This window comes from Zosterops lateralis (genome assembly GCF_965231275.1).
Source record: "Zosterops lateralis genome assembly, chromosome: 7".
Lineage (NCBI taxonomy): Eukaryota > Metazoa > Chordata > Aves > Passeriformes > Zosteropidae > Zosterops > Zosterops lateralis.
In genome coordinates this window covers 4,759,115-4,778,179 of record NC_139767.1, presented here as the reverse complement: position 1 = coordinate 4,778,179, position 19,065 = coordinate 4,759,115, and the positions used below count along the sequence as shown (strand labels likewise).

Sequence of the window (19,065 nt, the reverse complement as noted above, 5' to 3'; positions counted from 1 at the left end):
ATACACACAAATCACCTTCTGAGTAATAAATGAAGTGGGAAGAAAAGTACCAGCCAATGGGTTTTGCACACAAAGTGTGTGAAAACTGTGTAAAGCGAGTGATGTGAATAAAGAATTGGCTTTTCCCCCATGAGGAAAATGGAGTCTCCCGTAACTTATTACAATAATTTCTGCCATGAGTGGTAATGACCAAACAGACATTTTGCTTCTGTCTTGTCCCTGCTCAGCCTTTCTCTAACTACCCTTCTAATTGCTATTTTTGTTTTTATCACGAAGCAATAGCAGGTTCCCACAAGGGCTAGCAGGAACATCCAAGAGGGGACAAAGCAAAGGTGGTTCCCTTGCTCAGACACCACCTGCCTCTGCAGACCCTGGACAAAGCACCCAGCAGCTGCTTTAGCCACGCCAGGGCTGACCCTGCAGCCACACGATGGTTTGGCACCACGGGCAGCTGGGACCTGACCTGCAGTGCAGGGATGATGCTCTGCAGTTCCAGGATGACCAAACTGGGATAATGCAGCTCCTGTGACACAGGGGGTCTTTGGCCTCCTTTTTAACACCCTTCTGTTTCCACCCTCCAGTGGCTGGTTTATTTGGTCTGTCCCCTCTCCTGAAGTGCAGGAATTCCTCCCTCTGCCCCAGGGATAAGACAACACAGGAAGCCCACACCTTACAACAAAGCTGGGTGAGAACTGGTCAGATGAGGCTTCCTAAGGAGTAGACAGGGGTATGGAAAAGACCTGCAAAACACCTGAGACACTGACCTTTCAGACACTTCCTCCTGGAAGCAGATGCAGGGTGAGAGAGAGGGCAACACACACCTGTGTACTGAGGCACTGAGGGGGCCCTTGGCCTCACAGCATAAGTGCAGCATCTGCAAACAGTGGGTTTGCAGGCCAAGCACAGCTCTGTGCCAAGAGAAGTATTGCTGCTTCTTCTTCACTTCTAAAAAGCCATCAAATTCAGACTGTATGCAACAAATATAGAAATAACTTTTAATTAAAAAACCAACCTTGCATCAAAGATTATTGTATCAGACATTGAGGCAAGATTCAAGTTTAAGACAAACCAGTGTTAAAAAAAGTGTTTAAAAATAATCAGAATGTGCAATAAACTACAATGTAGCAATAGGTTGTAGTGTTGAAACTTTACTGAACTGTTTTCATATGCCCAGTCTGTAATTCCTGTCATTTTGACCAAAAAAAAATTGTAAATAAAACTGGGTCATCTGTCCAGTGCCATTCCAGGTATTACACATGGAAGAAAACTGCACAAAAAACAGAGACTCCTATTAAATTGCCTTCAACTGTCCTACACAGAAAAACTGCCTGTTGATGGATTACACCTACATTCAATGTTTAATCTTTGTTAATACCTCTTGGGATTGCAGATACATTCCAAGCTATGCTATTTAGATGCAAGTTTAAACAACTTGCCATTGTTTTCTCACTGTGAATGCATTGGGAAATGAAAAATCTATCCAGAATCACAATGGAAAGCTTTGGGGCTTTTTTTATTGCTCTTCAAGACATCAATCATCTTTTCCCTTCCAGCTAGTCACCAAATGTTGGCATACTTATGAGACTCGTACAAGGCACTGTACAGAAATAGGAACAAGACTTTAACATATTAAAGCAAAGTATGATGAGCCTCATTAGCTACTGAAGGACTAAGGAAGTAAGATGATCCAAACCACAACATTCCACTGATTTGGCTCAAGCCCTCTTTCCTCCTGCCTCTCCCTCCCCATGGGCCTGAAGCAGACCCTGCTTTGTGGGTGTCAGATCCATTGACTGTGGCAATGCACTGGGCTACTTCTACCTTATTGCTTGAGGACTTCAATATGAAACATGCCCTGGCACTACTGACACCCTGAAGCTTCCAGATCCCCTGGCTTGACCTGCTGGTTCTCACCTACCCTGACCTTACACATGCAGTTAGAGAGACAGGGTTTTGCCCCATGGCCATGCCACACAGGAGAATAATCTGAGGCTAACGCTTATCCCCACTGTTTTCAAGTAGTTTTTCTGTGTTCAGTTGAAGTTGTTGGATAAGGTGGCAGCATCTCCTGCTGCACCAGAGTCCACCTAGAACCAGATATGCATTTGAAAACAAACAAACAGAAAAGGATGATTATTGACAAATGTGGCAATATGACAACAGAAAGTGAACGGTGCCAGCAATTTATGTGCGCCCACTCCCGACATTGGGAATATTAGACTTCCAGCTTGAAATAATTACTTTCTCTTGGGGTTCAGGAAGAAGAAAGTGTTGTCTTTGGGATTTATCCTGCCTGTTACAAAGCAAGAAAGAAAATATATTATATGCAGCTAACATAAAGGTATTGAATTGTGCTGTCATATGCTGTGTGAACGAGAGATTTTACCTTACACTTCTCTCCACCTTAATTGGCTTTCTTAATGAACCACATTATTCCCTGTCACCTTTGTTTCCTTGTACTGTTGCTTCCCAGACAAACGCTTTTGCAGTCTTCTGACTCTTGGGTAGATTGTTTCCTTGATGGATAGCCATTGTCTGGCAAAGCAGTGGGTGTGCCTGGAGTGCAGGGAGAGTTGCTGGGGAAAGTTGCACTTGACATTTCAGTCTGATTCGTTACTTGATCTTGGCACAGTAAAGCTTCTACCTCTTCATCTTTTAGAGGAAAAACTCGAAGTTCCCACAGCCCAGACTGAAAGGAAGCAGAAGAGTAGGAGTGAGGGTGGAAAAAGAGTATAGAGGATAAAAAGGGATTTCAGTTGAGTCTGAACTGATCAACTGTGTGCAGAATCATGTGCTATCAAGTAACAAAGGAGTGTCTTTACAGTGCTTGCAGGGCTCTTCAGATAAAGAATACAAAACAACACTGCCAGGCATGAAGATGTAAGCTGGCTGCATAAGGTTTTGAACTAATAATAGACCTACCCTTGAACAGGCAAGGAAACTCCTTTCCCAATGCCAGACCATCAGCATGCCTGACCCCGTAACGATCAGGCCTATCTGGAACCTTGGCCAACACCCCTGGAAAAAAACCCAGCTCTGAACCCAGTCTTCCCATATTTGCTTCAAAAGCATGTGCCATGTGTACTGAGCAATGAAACCTTTGTTGACAGATCTGGGGTTAATTTACAAAGCACAGCAATGTAGTTCTAAACAGGAGTACTACGTTCAGTGCACATTAATCTAGGGTGACAGCCTGAGATTCTGATCAGTGAGACAGGAGAATATCTTCAGTTTTCTTTGTTGTCACTGAAGACCTGACCAGACCTGGAAGCTATTGGAAGGACCCACCTTCTCCTCCTGGCTCTCCCTGCAGAGTGGTGCCATCCCTGAACAAACAGAGCTGTGGGCTTCTGCAGCTGGGTCAGGAGCAGGGTCAGCAGCACAATGGTCTTTCTGCATCGAGTCCTGGCTGTGCCGGCCATCAGCGTTCTTGCTGTAAGATCTAGTGCAGAATGAGAAAGGAGTTTCAAGAGCTACCCCCTGACCTTTCACATTGTCATGAGCAGTTCATGTTTTCTTTTCAAAGTGTTCAGCTTCTCCATACATGCTACTTTCATTCTGCTTAATTAAACCAAAAGAGCAGAGGAAAACTGGTGTGGTTCTTGACCTTGCTGGCTGGAGCCAAAGCAAGGCACTATGTGGAGGAACTAAGTGGATAAAATGTGTGGGACAGGCAAACCCTGCCTGCAGCCTGCTAGTGACTAGTCCCACTCCTACATCTTGCTCCACATGCTCACCAGAACTGTGAGTTTGGACAAAAGAAAGCAGTGAGCCACAGGCTGTTCCACTCTGGAGGGCAGCATCACCCACAGGAGCCTGTGGGGTCAGCACTGTGCCAAGTGCAACTTGAGAGACAAGCCCTTGGGCCTCCCCCTTACCACTTCTGCTCCAGACTCAAGTCCATAGCAATCAAAAATGTAGCAAGATTAAAAGTTTTGACTTTTAATAGAAATTTAAACTAGATATAAAATAGTGGCATGCATCTGAAATGCCAGGTGGAAGCCTGACCTTGCTCAGGTCAATGAGCAGTTTAATTCTGAATTCAAGTAGCATTAAGATTTTACAAGGAGTTCACAGTTTCAAGATCAAGGTACATACAGAACTTTTCATTTTTCAGTACACTTTCTAAAGTTGGGATTACTTAATATAAAATTACTTAAAATAAAATCCCTCAATATGGCTTAGTTTTATTTTTATCCTGCATTAAAAAAGCTATCTTTGACTATTTATTCCTAGTGTTATGGTTCACTTTCAGACAAGAGCAGACACAAGCATATGATAAATAGCAGAAAAAGTTATCCCAACATTTATAGGCTGCTTTTTACCCTGGAAGATTGTAAAGTGGTTTATGGGAATCATTTTCTCAGGGCCAAATCACAGATGCAGGTTTTTGATGTTTGTTCCAATATACACTACTTTTTGCAAGACTTTTAGTGGTTATATTTAAATCCAATGAGCTCTGCACCAGATGGCAAGCCTGTGAGAATGAACCATTCACACAATGACTTTCTAAGTGTAAGGCCCCTGGCACAGCCCAGGACCCTTCAGAAACACATCTGTGAACACTGTGGAGTATCATCTGAGGCAGGTGAGTGAAGAAGGACTCGTGATACACTGGGTGGCTAAAGTCATAGTGACTGGGAGTGTAGCAGAGCTCTCTGCTCTGTGAGGAAGATGTTTGTTTAGATCACTAACAAGCCCAATTTCTGTAAGAGTGCATGCCTCAGCACTGCCTTCCCTTAGCAGCCACAAAGTTAAACATACCTGGTACTGTCCCTGATGAGTTAATTAACGAATGGTGCCCTCATTTCCAAACTCCAGTGACAGCATTTCTGACACTGCTGTACCACAACCCACACCAGGTTCAAGAGGAAGGCTCTTATCAAAGCTAATACACCTGCCTGCTGTTCCTCCTGGGCCAGCGGCTCTGCTCCCACAGCGACCACCTCGCGCGCTCTCTCTCTTCATACTTGGTGTGGCGCGAGGAAAAAGCTTTGTCTGACAGGTCTTCTGCCTATAACCACACACAGGGAGAGCTGCCATCAACATCATTAAAAACATTAAAAACAACACCAGCAGTATCATACGTAATTCTGCAAAGGTCTGTTCAAACAAACAAGGAGAGGGAACACAATGCATGCTTTCACTATAAAGGCACATTTATGCCTTTTTAGTTTAGGAGAGCTCTGGTGTGTGGGGTGCTGTCATTTTAGCTTTATTTCTTTACATGTCTGTGGTTGATCTGAATGGATATACAAGTTAGACCCCCTCCACGCAACTAACACATTTTTCTCTATGGTGAGAGGCAGAAAATTTAGAGGACAAGTATTCATTTGCAAATCAAGGCAGTGTTAAAAGTACATTAAAAAGACAAGGAAAAATTCCAACAGATTGCTTTAGGAGGAGGCTGGGAGGCAGCAGGATTTGCCAGGTGCTCTTTAAGCCCTGAGAAATAGGTTTGAGATCACCAAGGACTTTGGTAACTCCACAGAGAGGAACTCGGTGAACCTGAGGTGCCACATTCCTGCTGTGAAACCAAGCAGAAAATGTCTTCTGCTTTGAAGATATTATTTCTTACCCAATGGTTTGCATGATCCCAAGTACAGCTTAAACCAGCCCTAATTGCAAGTGCTTTACCTGCTCTTCGTACATCAAGAGCCAGCTTTTTAGGTAAAAGATGTAGCTATTTCACTGTGAAAGTACCATCTGTGTTTCTCCAATGGCAACACACCAGGAAGTTTGCTCCTTAGCCAGGGCTGGCTGAGGAGCACTTTGCTGCCCTTCCCCCTCACTCCCCTGATGGCAGGGGGAGTTCTTGGCTGCATCCCTCCAGTACAGCTCACAGTTGTTTCAAAGTGCTCCAAACCATTCAAAGTTCACCTAAAAAGCTGAGCTTGGCAGGAGCATTTGAGTGCTGCAGCCATGGATTTTATGCCAGCTTAGTCCCAAATCAAAAGCTGAAAAATTCTTGGAAAGAACAATTCCTGGTCATAGGAGCTGTGAAGCTGCACTGCCAAATCAGTCCTGGACAAGAACTATACTAATAATTGGGGAGGGCTCATGGAAAATAAACTGCATTTTTTTTTTTTTTTTTTTTCTAAAGCAAAATCTTCAGTGGTGTTGTACAAGTAACACGATTTATCTTCCAACTGAGCCTACAAAATAGAGAACCCAATGTAGGGTGCTCACTGCAGCGCCAGGTAGTGCCATAGAGACACTGGCAGTGCTCCACTCCATCGTGTTTCTGTGGAAGCCATCTCCATATCCAGTCTCTCAGCACTGAGGTGATCACAGCCACTAAGTGGCAAAGTATCACAACCTATCAATGTGACCCCAAAAGTTTCATTTGGATTGGAATCAGACACAGGACCCATTTGTACAACTGTGGCTGCACAGTTTCTCCTCAGCCCAGCACTTGACAAGAACCTTCAGACAAACAGGCTGCTTAGTTTGCTCATCTCATCACTCCTTGCTGAAGGCTCCTTCATCGCTTTTATTTATTTATGTTAAACACAAACCACTTTGTTAGCTGCTGGTTTCCTTTCATGCAAGTGAACTTAATGGGCTTCCTCCTCTCTCTGAAATTCAGCAGCTCTGTCACTTGGAGAGCATCCAAACAGGGCTACATCTCAGTTCACATTCTGTCTTTCCAAGGTCAATGATGCATAGCATGAAAGTGAGAATTTTATGAAGTACAAAAGTGTTATTCCCTTGGAGAAAATTCAGGATTTTTCTGTGATCAGATTTCCTTTGAACTGGAAGCAAAATATAATTTAGAAAGAAAAACTTAGGAATTTGAAAATACTTTTCTTAGCAAATTGCCAAAACTTTTCATGCTGGGAAGAAATTTCATTTTAACAAGTTTCCATTCAAAAATCAAAGTCCACATTCCTCTCCAAGTGAAGAGTTTTGAAAAATACAGAAATAAGCCTTGTTTGTTTTCCATATCTAGTGATAGCATATTTAACCATTTGTTTATTTAAAGAGAGTTCTACCCTATTCTTTTGAACAGTAAATTTTCTTATTTAAAAATTATTATCTGTTCTATGGATAAAAATTTCATGACATCAGAATAAAAGGTCTTTACTTGGTTCACTACCACCTCTGCTGCTCCCCAGCATTTCCTCTAACAGCTTTAGATTAATTTAAAGTTCTGTAACAGGAGAAATTTGGTGTTTTTTCCTCACTAAGGAAGAGTCATCCCTCAGTGGATGGATCTGGCAGTGATGTTGAGAGAGGAGGTTATGGGGAAGGCCTGTTTGTGAGGGATGTTTAATGATTTCACTCAAAGAAAACTAAGCTTTGGATCCCCCCATGACACTACAACACACTGTGCATTAATGTTGAATAGCACCAGGAACATTTCTGAAAGGTTCTCAAAACAACCAAATCTGTGTTTCACTCTTTGGCTCCACAGGAAACTGAGTCATAGGCCACAAAAACATTTATGCAAAACTAATTGCACAAGGAATTACTCCAAAGAATTTGTCATTACTAAAACAACTACAAAATAATCTTGAAAGTTACAACTGTGCCTTTCCAGGAGCTTTGAACTGGACAAAACAAATGAAAACCAAAACAAAACAGGAAAAGCTGTGCCACACCCTCCCATGCCTTAAAGTAATAAGACTGCAAATTCATACATGCAAATCAGGAAACTCAAATGTTCTATTTCCAGAAAGTATTTTTAGAGCAAGTAACAGAGCAGACATAGATAGTGGATTAACTTTTGCATTACCAATTTTGTTCTTATAAGGCAAAATTTCCAGACACAAAAATGCACCCATAAAAGGTAAGCTTTTTGTTCTCAAAGGCACAATGAATAGGCCTGATTCCCAGAAAGTGCTGAGTTCCCATGCTTGGAAGTGTGGCTCATGTGGAGCACAACAAATTTGAGACCCTACTTTTTTTGTAACTTAGTAAATGCTGGATGCAGGTCTAGTGCATGGATAGAGGTTGTTACATTGAAAGCCTCTAAATGAAGAAGACAGAGAAGACAAAGATTAAGACAACAAAGACAATGAAGATGAAGAAGAAAACTTATCCAGTGTCAGAAATCCCTGACTATTTCTTGACACAGGGACAACTCTGAAGTTCTAAATTAGCTATGCAGAAGATATGAAGGTATTATGCAGAAGAGAGAGAAGTAAAGAAACTATTATGTAGTATCACAAAAAAAATTTAAAGTTAAATAATCTCCAACACCACCACAGGCTACTATGCAGTGAAACAAAGAAAAAGCAGAAAGTATATTTTTATATAAAAGCAGAAAGTATATTTTGCTTTCTCTTGTGTTACATGAATGACCTACTGAAGCTTGCCTTGACTTTAGCACATGGAGCAATTTCAAGAGTGTCAGAGCATGAGTGCAGAAAATGCCAACAGGTAACAGTGCTGTTTCCTCATGTCTTTTTACAAGTTTACTCAGTAGCAAAAGCTAGAGGAAGTTGAAGAATTGTGGTCAATCACCTTTTCTCAGTACTCTGAAGAACATCCAAACTAATTAACACGATCCCAAAAGAAAGGGGGAAATTGGCAAAGGATGATTTACACAAACGAGACCATTAGCGTTTTTCTCTGTCTGACATCTCTTCCCCTCATTCTCCCCAGTAGCTGACAGATGATACAGAAGCAGTGGGCCACAGCAGGAGGCAAAGCTGCTGTATTGTTAACTCAAGTGATTTCCTGGCCAGAGGATGAATCATGCAGGATTGAGAGTCACGGAAACACAAATGTACTGGGTGGGCTTTTAATTCAGACACTAGTCCATGAGCTTCAGAGAGAGACCTTGAACTCCCTTAGCAAAATACACTAAAAGCATGAGACAAGTCATCTCTATGGGATCTGAAATCTAAACAAGACATCCACTTATTCCATGCAAGTTCCTTGAAGCCCTGAGTGCAAACCACTGTTGAAATTCTTCACTCTCCTCCAGACACCATGATGAAGACAGCAATGAACAGTGGATGCTCAAGGGACAGTGTGCCCTTGCTGCCTTTATTAGTTATCATCCAAATGGTTTAATTAAATATCCTTGCAGGAGAGTTCTCCTGTGTGTGGAATTTGACCTTCTCGGTACAAAGGAAGGACAGGCATGTTTCCTGCTAGGTGGGATGTACCAACCCAGAAGTCGGAGGGTGGGAGTGACATAAATTTGACCTCAGATTCCACAGGAATTTCTCAACTGCATTGGAAAAGGCAGGGACAAAGAAAGCTTTTCCTTCCAACCCAAGAGTATGCTGCCAAGTAAGTGCAACTATGCCAGGTAAGGAGTTGAGACCATGATGTTCTCCTAAAGGAAAGGCTCTGGAGCAGGTAGCTGCAGATCTAGTAAACCTCTGAGGCAGTTTGTGCCTTTGTGGAGAGTTGTATTTTCTACCCCAAGGGAGTGACATAATAATTTGTTTACTGAGTTTACTGTAACCTTCTGCACTGCTACCTAAATGCAATCTTTTTCTACCGCTATGGCAACTAAACCTCTGCTGTAGAGATTCTCTCAAATAGCAGCTCCAGGACAGATATTGTGGATAAAGGCAGGAATACAAATCCTACAGTTACAACTGGTGATAGTGGCAGAGGCTAGAGGGAGATTAAAGATGTCCAAAGGACAGCAAAACTGACAGGTTTCTGGAAAAGAAGCCACAAGAAGATTGGAAGGACAGAAAATCAGCCTAGAGACCAGACTTGCTGACACATTCACCCCAAGGTTAGGAAATGCCTTAAACCCCTGATTAGGGGAGAAAGGGACCCCCCAGCTGCAAAGTCCAGACATTCCCTGAAGAAAAAGGTAGATTCTTATGTCTGGAGGAAGCAAAATTAGCCCATGACTTGCAAACTTAGCTCAACAGGCATTCCTGCCTCAGGCAGGCAGGCAGGCAGGAAATGCTGAAGGTTATGTTGTTCCTGACAATGCAGAAAAGTTTGTTCCCAACAGGAGGGTTGCAGGAAAACAAATACTGAAAAGAAAACTGAGGAAACTTGTTGGACCCACAAGCAAGATGCCTGATGACCACATGAAGAGCAACAAGCCATGAGAACTGGCCATGGAAGGAGGGGATGAGAGGGAGGGACAGCACTGGTGGCCCCAGAAGACAGTGACACTGGGAGAGGCAGCATTACAGTGCTCAGGAACAGGGTGGCACAGCCTGACCCAAGGGACCCTTTGGTCAGCACAAGGGGCAGAAGAGCCAGACAAACAATGAACAAGGAATATTAATGGTATACTTGCATTTCTGTCTTCCACTGTAGAGGTAAGAATCATTTGCACAATCTGATACTCAATACTTTATTTTTGAAAGTTGAAACTTACTGGGATTTTTATGAAGTCAGTGTTTTCAGAAAGTATGTACCAATTACCCCAATTATATATTGTATCTACTTTATATAAACATGGTGGTTTAATTAAAATACAGCCTACCTCTTCTTCATCTGTTTGAGATTTTTCTAAAGGCTGAAGTTCAACAACTCTCCAGCTAGAAATAAGACAAGGAAAATCAAATTAAACTTAAGGTGCTGGTAACAGATGCCTGAAATTTATATTTTCCTTTCCCAACAAGGTATCTAACCTTTCCTTTTCCTAACACAGTCTTTAAGATATCCAATACAGTTGAAATAATTTTTTTTTATTTAAAAGACAATAAAAAAGCAAACACATATTATGGATTTAAAGTACAGAACAAGTACATTTAGCACTTCAGGCAAAGTGCTACTAAGACACTGAAGCAGAGGAGACCAATCACCCTGTTTTTGAAATCTAAAGATGTTCTCTTTCTAAAACAAAGGAGAAAAAAGTCTCTAGAATCATGGATTGCAGGCCTACATTGTATGGAAAGAAATAAGCTTATTCTACTGTATTAGAATGACTAAATTAAAAAATAATTAAAAAGCTAAATCTATTTCTGTTAATTTAGAGAAAATAGTTTACTACTTTCTTGTGAACACACAAAGAAAGATAACAATCTCAAAAAAATCATTCAGAGCTTGTCAGCCTTATGGCATATTAAAGGCCATAACTACAATTAAGATTATATAAATCCACTTCTACTTTTAGCCAGTCTGTGCATCTGCCACATCCCTGTGTATATCAGACTATTCTCCTGTACTATCAGCTGTCCAGTCTTCCCACTTCAGTCACATGAACTGAAATGCACAGGTAAAAACCCAAATGCATGAAAAGATCATCTTTAGTATTACAACATTTTCTAACTCCATGCAAATTATATTCTTAGTTAATGTTCTCGTGTCCATTTTCATGTCTTTGCAATTAAAGAGGCTGTGAACAAACCTTGGAGTAAGGATTTCTTTGTACTGTAGTTTCTCCAACTTTGATGGTGCCACCAGTGACATGGGAATAACAATGTTGTCTATATCATAGGAGCTCTCACTTCTCAACCTCCTCCTGGAGTTATGCTGAATCACAGAATCAACACAAGAGGACATCAGCTCAAATCATGTTAGCAGAGAAACACCAGAACTTGACAAGAAGAAAGCCTGAACTCTAATGAAAATAGACTGTTCTAAAGTGCTCATTTATGTGCTCTTTGATGATGATTGACTCAAGGGAATAAAGGAGTGTGTGCTGTCTAAGCTGTGTAGGATACACATTTAAACTCAACTCTGCATTAAAACATGGTGACTTACACAGCACCAGAACACCACTAGGCTTAGCAAAACCATGGGACCTGAATATCTTTGTGAATTTTCCATTAATTCCAGTAAACTGTGTGTTTCTGTACACTGAGCCAGAATGCTGCTGCTCCTCAGCAAACTATATACCAGGGACTTTGTCTGTATTTCTGCACAAGGGGTTTTAAATAGGGAAACTGAGAGTTAACAAGTTTTGTGACTCTATTTGCACCACAAGGCCATTTTATATAGCTGTACCAAGATAAAAGCATTGTAAGTGCCCTTGTGTAAAACTGGGAACATAAACCACGGTGTATTTAATGAAATTTGGGGGGGGGGTGGGGGGGTGGGAAGGCACAATGCCAATAAATCAAACTTACACTCCAGTTATATGATCTGCAAAATTCTTTTACAAGCAAGTATCTGTTTTAGAAACACCACATACTCCATCTGGAATAAATCAGTCAATGTAATCCACTTAATTCACTGTAAAAATGCTCTGCACTGTCATATGACACTAAATCAGATGTAAAAGGCACGTGGCTTTGGATTATGAATTTGCACAACTCTCTGTTGATACTTCAGTTGATACAGTGACACATCTTTGGTTTACCTGTGATGAAGAGCTGTGAGTGGACCGAGACATGGCACTGACACTGCTGGTGGCAGTAAAACTGCTGTGGGACTCAGGCTCTGCATGCTGGAAGGAGAATGCCTCAAACCGAGAGCTGCTTTCGCCTGGCATAAAAAACAGCAATAGAGAACACACACCAGCTGTGGGCTATTAGACTGCAGATATTTGTCCACACACTAATAATAAAGTCATTTCTAGAAGCCTACAAGTGAGCCACTTACAATTTACTGGATACTAAAAAAAGCCATTTAAATAAACACTTGCTGTTCATGCTGTCATTGTTGTTCCACAAAACTCATCCCTGTAACTCTACAAAGGATTTTTTCTCATAGAACCAGCTTCATATGGGCAAATCCTGACTCTTTTTTTTTGGGAGCTGTCATAGACTACACACACAGCAAATGCAATCTTGACTTAGATTCCCTCTGCTCACCAGCAGCACTTCTCTAGTTGGGGTGCATCTCACAAGTTCTCTCTGACCATTTCTTCCTTAATAAATCATAAAAGTGGCAGCAAGGGTAACAAACAACATCAGTTTAGATATCCAAATAGTCGTTTCTTCTGATTCACTGCTCCAGAAAAATTGTAATTCCTGTTTACTCCTATTCAGCCCCAGTATAAGCAGCATTCAGTGGGATTCACAATTTAACCACCTGTTCTCTTTCCTTTTACCTAATTTCCAGTAAGAAAGGAGAACTCAACATACCAACAAACAAAAAGAATGAGTGTATTCCAACACAGAAAAAGAGGTAAGACTGATCTTGAAGACAGGGTCATGGTCATGAACTACCATCTCCCAGGCAGCCCTCCAACTCCCTGGCTTTTATTTTTGGCCTTGTTTGTTAGGCTGACCTTCCTCATGGATAATTTCTCCTAGACAGAGCCCAAATTAGGAATAAATATGTAGTACTACACCCATAGTACTAATAAGCTAGAACTTGTGTTCCTACTCATGAATGTACCACAGAACAGCTTTCTGGCACTGGGATGATCCTCATGATAAAAGATTGCTTTTTTGGTTCCATTTATAAAAAACCTAAATACTATTGTCAGAAGACTAATGGCAACTTCCAAAGGTTTATAGCAAGATGTTTTCTCTCTTACTAGTGCTCCCAAGTAACTCCAGTTGTTCATCTCGGTGTTCATGACTACACTTAGGGAAACTGAGAAACAGTTTCAGTTTCACTGTGTCAGCATCCACCTCCTGGGTACCAGCGAGTGCTCAGGGGAGCAGGTGTCACGGAAAACACTGGGGTCACTGGTGCTGAAAGGGGACAGGGCACAGCACCCCGATGGACATGGGCACAGAGTGTAAGAGAAGACTGTACTGCACAGGGGGAAGGATTCAAAGGACAGCCCTCAACTAAATCCAAAGCAGCTTTCAGTGTGCCCCAAAACAGCTTATATTCTCTCCTAAAATTTTCTAATTAGTTGGGTAGTCTTGCTTTGGGGTTGTGGATTGTGGGGTTTAGAGTTTGTTTTAATCCCAGATCATAATTTTTTATTAATGCATCTCTGCAGTAATTCCTGTATTTCTACCTCCAGTGAAAGATTACACTTTCAGTTTTGTCTAGATATACACCAAGCAGTTATTTTTTCCACACTGTTAACTGATCATTTATATCTTTAAAGTCTTTCCTAATGGAAATTTTAAACTAATATGGTTTTGCCTCTTGCTCAGTGACTTATTTTCTTCAAATGTCTTGTGAAGAATTTTGCCAGAGGTTTTCCAAAAGTTACATAAATGAATCTGTAACAGAATCTGTTAGCTTTACATTCTCGCAGCCTGGAGAGGTAAGATGCCATTTATCTCTGCAGTGGTAAGGTAAATTGTTTATCCCTACGTTATCACAGAACTTTTAGGGCACTTCCTATTAATTTATCAAGTGCTGAAGTAGAGATTCAGTGGCTTAAAATAGAAAGGTAACAAGGATAAAAACACAGTAAGAACTGGCTATCCACAAGTCCTCTTAAAAGTCTGGAAGGGCTCCAGAACCACCAACAACACAACAAATGAAATACAGTAGACAAAGATGCCAGGAATAGTAAATGTTTCATTGGGCACATGACTTAACAGATAACTTAGCAATGTCTGTTTCACTGACTGCTATTACAAAAAACCCTTTCATATTAAGAATGACACCCAGTATTAGAAGAACACAGTTGAACTGCTGAGCAGTTTCCTTTAAGAGTACTCCAAAAATAAAATACAGCAGCTTGTCTCATTCTTCATGTACACTCAAGAAGAAAGATGATTACTATGCTTTAAAATAGCAAATTATTTTCATAGTGTTCTAAGTCTGTTTCTTCATAAGTTGTGTAACACTATCCTTTTTGGAGACAACTTTTAATTCTCAGAGCCCAGTGATATTCATGCAGTACATATTTTAAAAGATGTAGTAGCCTCTTGCAATGTTATTTTTCTCTTACCTACTGCTGTCTCACTTAGATGCCTTTTCTTTCTTCCTTCTGACAGCTGGTCAGGTGTTCCTAACACCAAGTGAGATTTGGAATTAGACAAACAGCCACTGCTCCATTGTTTGACAGAAACATGTGGATTATAGTCTGTAACAGAAAAAGCATGTATCAAGTTGAGAAATTACTTTTCATTGGTGCTATTTACAGGAAATCTCAACTGCTGAACTATTTATAATAGCCCCAGACTTCTGATAGGAATGCCAATAGTAACAGGGCTGCAGTCAGGCACCTGGTCCAAACTCCCCCAACTTGTAGTATCCCCTACAGCTCTGGTGGAATCAGCTCAGTGCAATTAAGGAGAACCTGACACTGTGGTCTGAGAAGAGATTCCTCTTCCAACTAAAGCCATATTCAGTTACCCTCTCAGATAACCTGCTTTGTGACAAGTTTATAAACTGAACCTCTTCATGGTAGAAAATACTGACGAATGAAAAACGGCTTTGCAAATACTAAAATATTTTGCTTTACATACCATTGTCAGCAGATACTTTGAACTCTCCTCCCAAAGATGAGGTATCAGCAGGTTCTCCTTTGATGTCATCCTTCCTTAATAATGTTTCAAAGTATATGTGAAGAGGAATATCTAATAAACAAAGAAATCCAAAGGAACAGTGTCTGTATTAGAAAGATAGCAACCTCTGAGCCAATGAATTATGCACCATCACTAGAGGTCTAGGCATTGCTTCACCCACCACATTCAACACCATCTGTAAGCAATATTGCTAAGGACTGAAACAGACTCTGGAGGGTATTCAGTGAGAATAAGACTGGGGTCTTCCCTCTTGACCAGCTCCTGCACCAAACCCAGCACAGCAGAGAGCACACAGTGCACTTCTGTAATGTGAAGAGGCTTTGGCTCAGCCTTTTGGGTAAAAGTAATTAATACTTTTGGAATTTGTTACTGTTGGGAGCCCATAGGTATTTTCAAAGGACATTCCCCCTCCATCTCCCTGGAAAAGTCTACAGCAGGGCAATGTAATTCATTTCCTGATAGGAGTTCTAATGCAGAATTAGCCTGCAAAACATTTCCAACGGTAAGGAATCTACCCCCTGTTGTAAGGCAGGAAGGCCTAAGAAAAACCCCTACCTCTCTCTAAAAGTCTTTCTGGGAAAAAAATTACAAGAATGAAGCAAAATTTAATTGAAAAAAGGTGTCAATGTAAGAAGTAGGCTTGACAGCTACTACACTCAGAAAGAGAAGAGGGCTGTGGGCAGGGCCCAAGGGTGGGCATTAAACAACATAACTGCATGTATTTATGCACAGTCTTTGCCTCATGTGCCTTCAGGATGTGCCAGGACAAAAACTTGCAATATATTTTGCTAAATATAATGAACAATTATTTTTTTCAATTTGATAAGGAGCTAATCTGATTGTTCTGTCAAAACACCCTGAGATTTTTTGCTGTGTTTCCTACTACACTTCTGAGTCAAACAAAGAAGGTCTGAAAAGTGTATTAGTCACAACATTTAAGTAGACAACCAAACCATTTCTCTTATTCTGTTGGTCTTTTGTTTTGTTTTTGGGTTTTTTTTTTAACCTGGGAAATCACCTGAGTGACTCAAATTTTTTATTATGTCCTCCTGCATCTTAACTGAAAGAGCAGGAGTGCTTGTTTGAATCAATCCACAGCCTAGGATTTCTGGGAATACCACAAATCCAAACTTCTTAGATACAAACTACAATTTTCCAGTAACCAAGGTCCAAGTTGAAAGAGGTGCTGTTCTGTTAAAGTGATACTGGAACCACTGACATCTTTAGTCAAGATTCTTGATAATTTGGAAATTGTGGAAGAAAGACTTAGACATAGGGACAACTATGTTTCCAGATGAGAGGACACTAGTGAGCCAGTCCCACTAAACTATTTACTAGATTGTCTGCAAATTATGATTCACCTTTAAAGAAAACCACATGAAAAACCAAGGTGAGAGAACTACATCTGAATCTTGAACTTGAATCCCCTCTTGCACACAAAAAAATCAAACTCCCAGAGTTCCAAAATTAAACAAATGCCAACAATGTATTTTTAACATAATTTGCATAATGAATGCAAACTCCTTTTCTTTTACTCTGCTGACAATTTTTATATATAAAGATGTGGGCACAGCACAAGCAGTATTTTAAGAGAAGTTATTGCTCTGCAAGGAGATAACCAAGAAAGCTGCAAAGAAAACATGAAATAGAAGCAGGCTACAACTTGGAAAATTTCTAACATGCATTTATTTACAGTAATTCTTTCACATGAAAGAAAATGTCAAGAGTAGTCTTCATGAGGAGGCAGAGACAGCAAAGTACACAAAGTAAAGCATGAATCTAGCCTCCCTCAAAACTAAGGACTGCATTTGAACAGGAGATAGTAGGTCTAGTACTTTTTCCCTGTCTCAACTATTATTAGCAAGGCTCCTGGAAAAGAGAATAAATATTCCTTAAGAAATATGTTCTTGATACAGGAATGAAGCTAAAAAAAGTTTCCTCCTCCATCCTGGCAAAGTGTCCAACAGTAGCCACGGCACAGTCCAAAGCTTTTTAACTTTATGATGACAAAGCTTTTTCTGAGAAAACAAAAAGTCAGTGTTCTTGCTACACGCCCCAGTCTCCCTTCAGAGGGAGGTAAGAATGAAGACAAGGGGCACAGACTGTCCTTGAACACATGTCTAAACCCCTGGGTCCAGCTGGGCTGTCAGGGGAAGTGATAGTGTGTATAAAAGAAGAAAGGTTTAGGTGGTGTTTTTCTGTCCACAACAGAGTTCTGCTGACTGGAATGTTTGCTGTTGCACTCTTGGAGTGAGGGAGCAAATTTCTTCTATTTGCTCCTACAATTATCTCCTCTTTAACCTATAAATGGGATGCAAACTGCCAGAGCTGAGGCTTTCTCTGGATTCCATGTCCACACTTGGGTCTTCGCTACAGGCCAGTGAAAAGTTCTTCAAAACCAAGCCTTAGGTTAATTCCTGACTTCCTAATCCAAGGCTGCAGTGTCTACACTGTCATTCTGGGAAGACTGGGTTTGATTAAAGATTCAAACAGCTCCATGGAAGTCCCAGCCTCATCTTCAGAATTATTTCATGGCAAAGAAGTCCCCCAGAACAGCATAATTCCTTGTACTAGTCAATAATTACCTGGAAATAGGTTTTTCCTAAAACAAAAAAAAAATCCCACAAAAATTCAATTTCTTCTGTTGACAACAGCATTTAGGCTGTTATTTTGAACTTCCAAGTACTGTCAAGTTGCACCTGCACTAATTTCAGGGCTGAGCCACAGCCAACATCATCTAGATCACTGTCCAAAAAGACTAAAAGATCAGATGACAAGAAACCATAAAACTTCGAAGATAAGCAAAAAGGCTGACTACCACAGAAATAATTAGAAAACCTAAATAAAGCTTTTTAGACCTAGTCCAAATGGCCTGAACAGAAAGAAAGCTGCTTATGAAAACAACACAACCACAGTGTGGTAGTGTGCTGGCAGAAGCACCATCTCTAAAGGACTAACACTGACTCAATTAGACACACCATGAAACACCCAAGCACACCTTTCCTCATGACCAGTCTTTCAAGGCTGTAAGCACATTGCCAGTATGGGAAACACAGAAGGTTCGTTTTTCAGAAGTCAGGATCAAGTCAAGATTTTCTTTTAGGGTTTTGACACTGTATTTTGACAGTGTGAAGTTTTCTGTTAAGAGAACTAAGTCCTAAAAATCATTGAAAAGACAAGTTAGTCCACAACCTCTGCAGCTGTCACAAGCACAACCACTCTGTTAAGAGTCATGGCATTACTTACCTGAAGGGAATGATAAGACAGGATGGAAGGAAGAGTCCAGCTCTTGCACATAATCTAGGATTTTAGATTCTGTGCTGTACTCACTGCTGCTGAAAGTGGATGGCAACTGAGTTTTATGTGGAAAGGAGGCATCTCTAGATGGAAAAGCCTGCAAGAATATACAGAAACAAAGGTTAACTTTTCCTTTACTCATGTCCTTCAAATTAGACCAGAAGTGGAAAAAAGCCCAACAACTCAGTGAGCGATGCTCTTTAATATGTGACTGGGAAGAATATTCCAACAACCTGCAGATAGTCTAAATATGACTTACCTTCACTTACTCCGGACAACAGTACACAATTCAAAGAATACAAACTGTTCCTTCAGTTAGGACCAGGAAAGAGCTGGCAAAGCTTTCAGATAAAATGTAACTGTTTCCAATCATTATTTTGATCTATCCAATGACAAACACCCCTTAAAATTTGATTCCAGGATAACAGGCATGATATTAATGCACAAACCTAACACCAGACTGAACAGAGAGGTCTCATTCATTTATCCCCTCAGTAAG

General features: G+C 40.8%; 1 protein-coding gene across 4 annotated transcripts in view; it reads right to left on the bottom strand.

Moving 5' to 3' along the window:
* Positions 1 to 974: 974 nt before the first annotated feature.
* Positions 975 to 19,065, bottom strand: part of KANSL1L (KAT8 regulatory NSL complex subunit 1 like) — a 60,635-nt gene continuing 42,544 nt past the window's right edge. For 3 of the 4 annotated variants that reach the window (XM_083865384.1, XM_083865385.1, XM_083865383.1), the window contains exons 7-15: positions 18,516 to 18,663; positions 15,210 to 15,320; positions 14,690 to 14,824; positions 12,239 to 12,363; positions 11,285 to 11,409; positions 10,418 to 10,472; positions 4,902 to 5,014; positions 3,289 to 3,442; positions 975 to 2,689 (exon numbers count right to left, since the gene is read on the bottom strand). In XM_083865384.1, coding sequence (XP_083721510.1) covers positions 2,441 to 2,689; positions 3,289 to 3,442; positions 4,902 to 5,014; positions 10,418 to 10,472; positions 11,285 to 11,409; positions 12,239 to 12,363; positions 14,690 to 14,824; positions 15,210 to 15,320; positions 18,516 to 18,663 — 1,215 coding nt within the window. In that variant the 3' untranslated portion in view covers positions 975 to 2,440. The remainder of the gene's footprint in view (positions 2,690 to 3,288; positions 3,443 to 4,901; positions 5,015 to 10,417; positions 10,473 to 11,284; positions 11,410 to 12,238; positions 12,364 to 14,689; positions 14,825 to 15,209; positions 15,321 to 18,515; positions 18,664 to 19,065) is intronic. The other variant, XR_014590572.1, reaches the window with a different exon arrangement.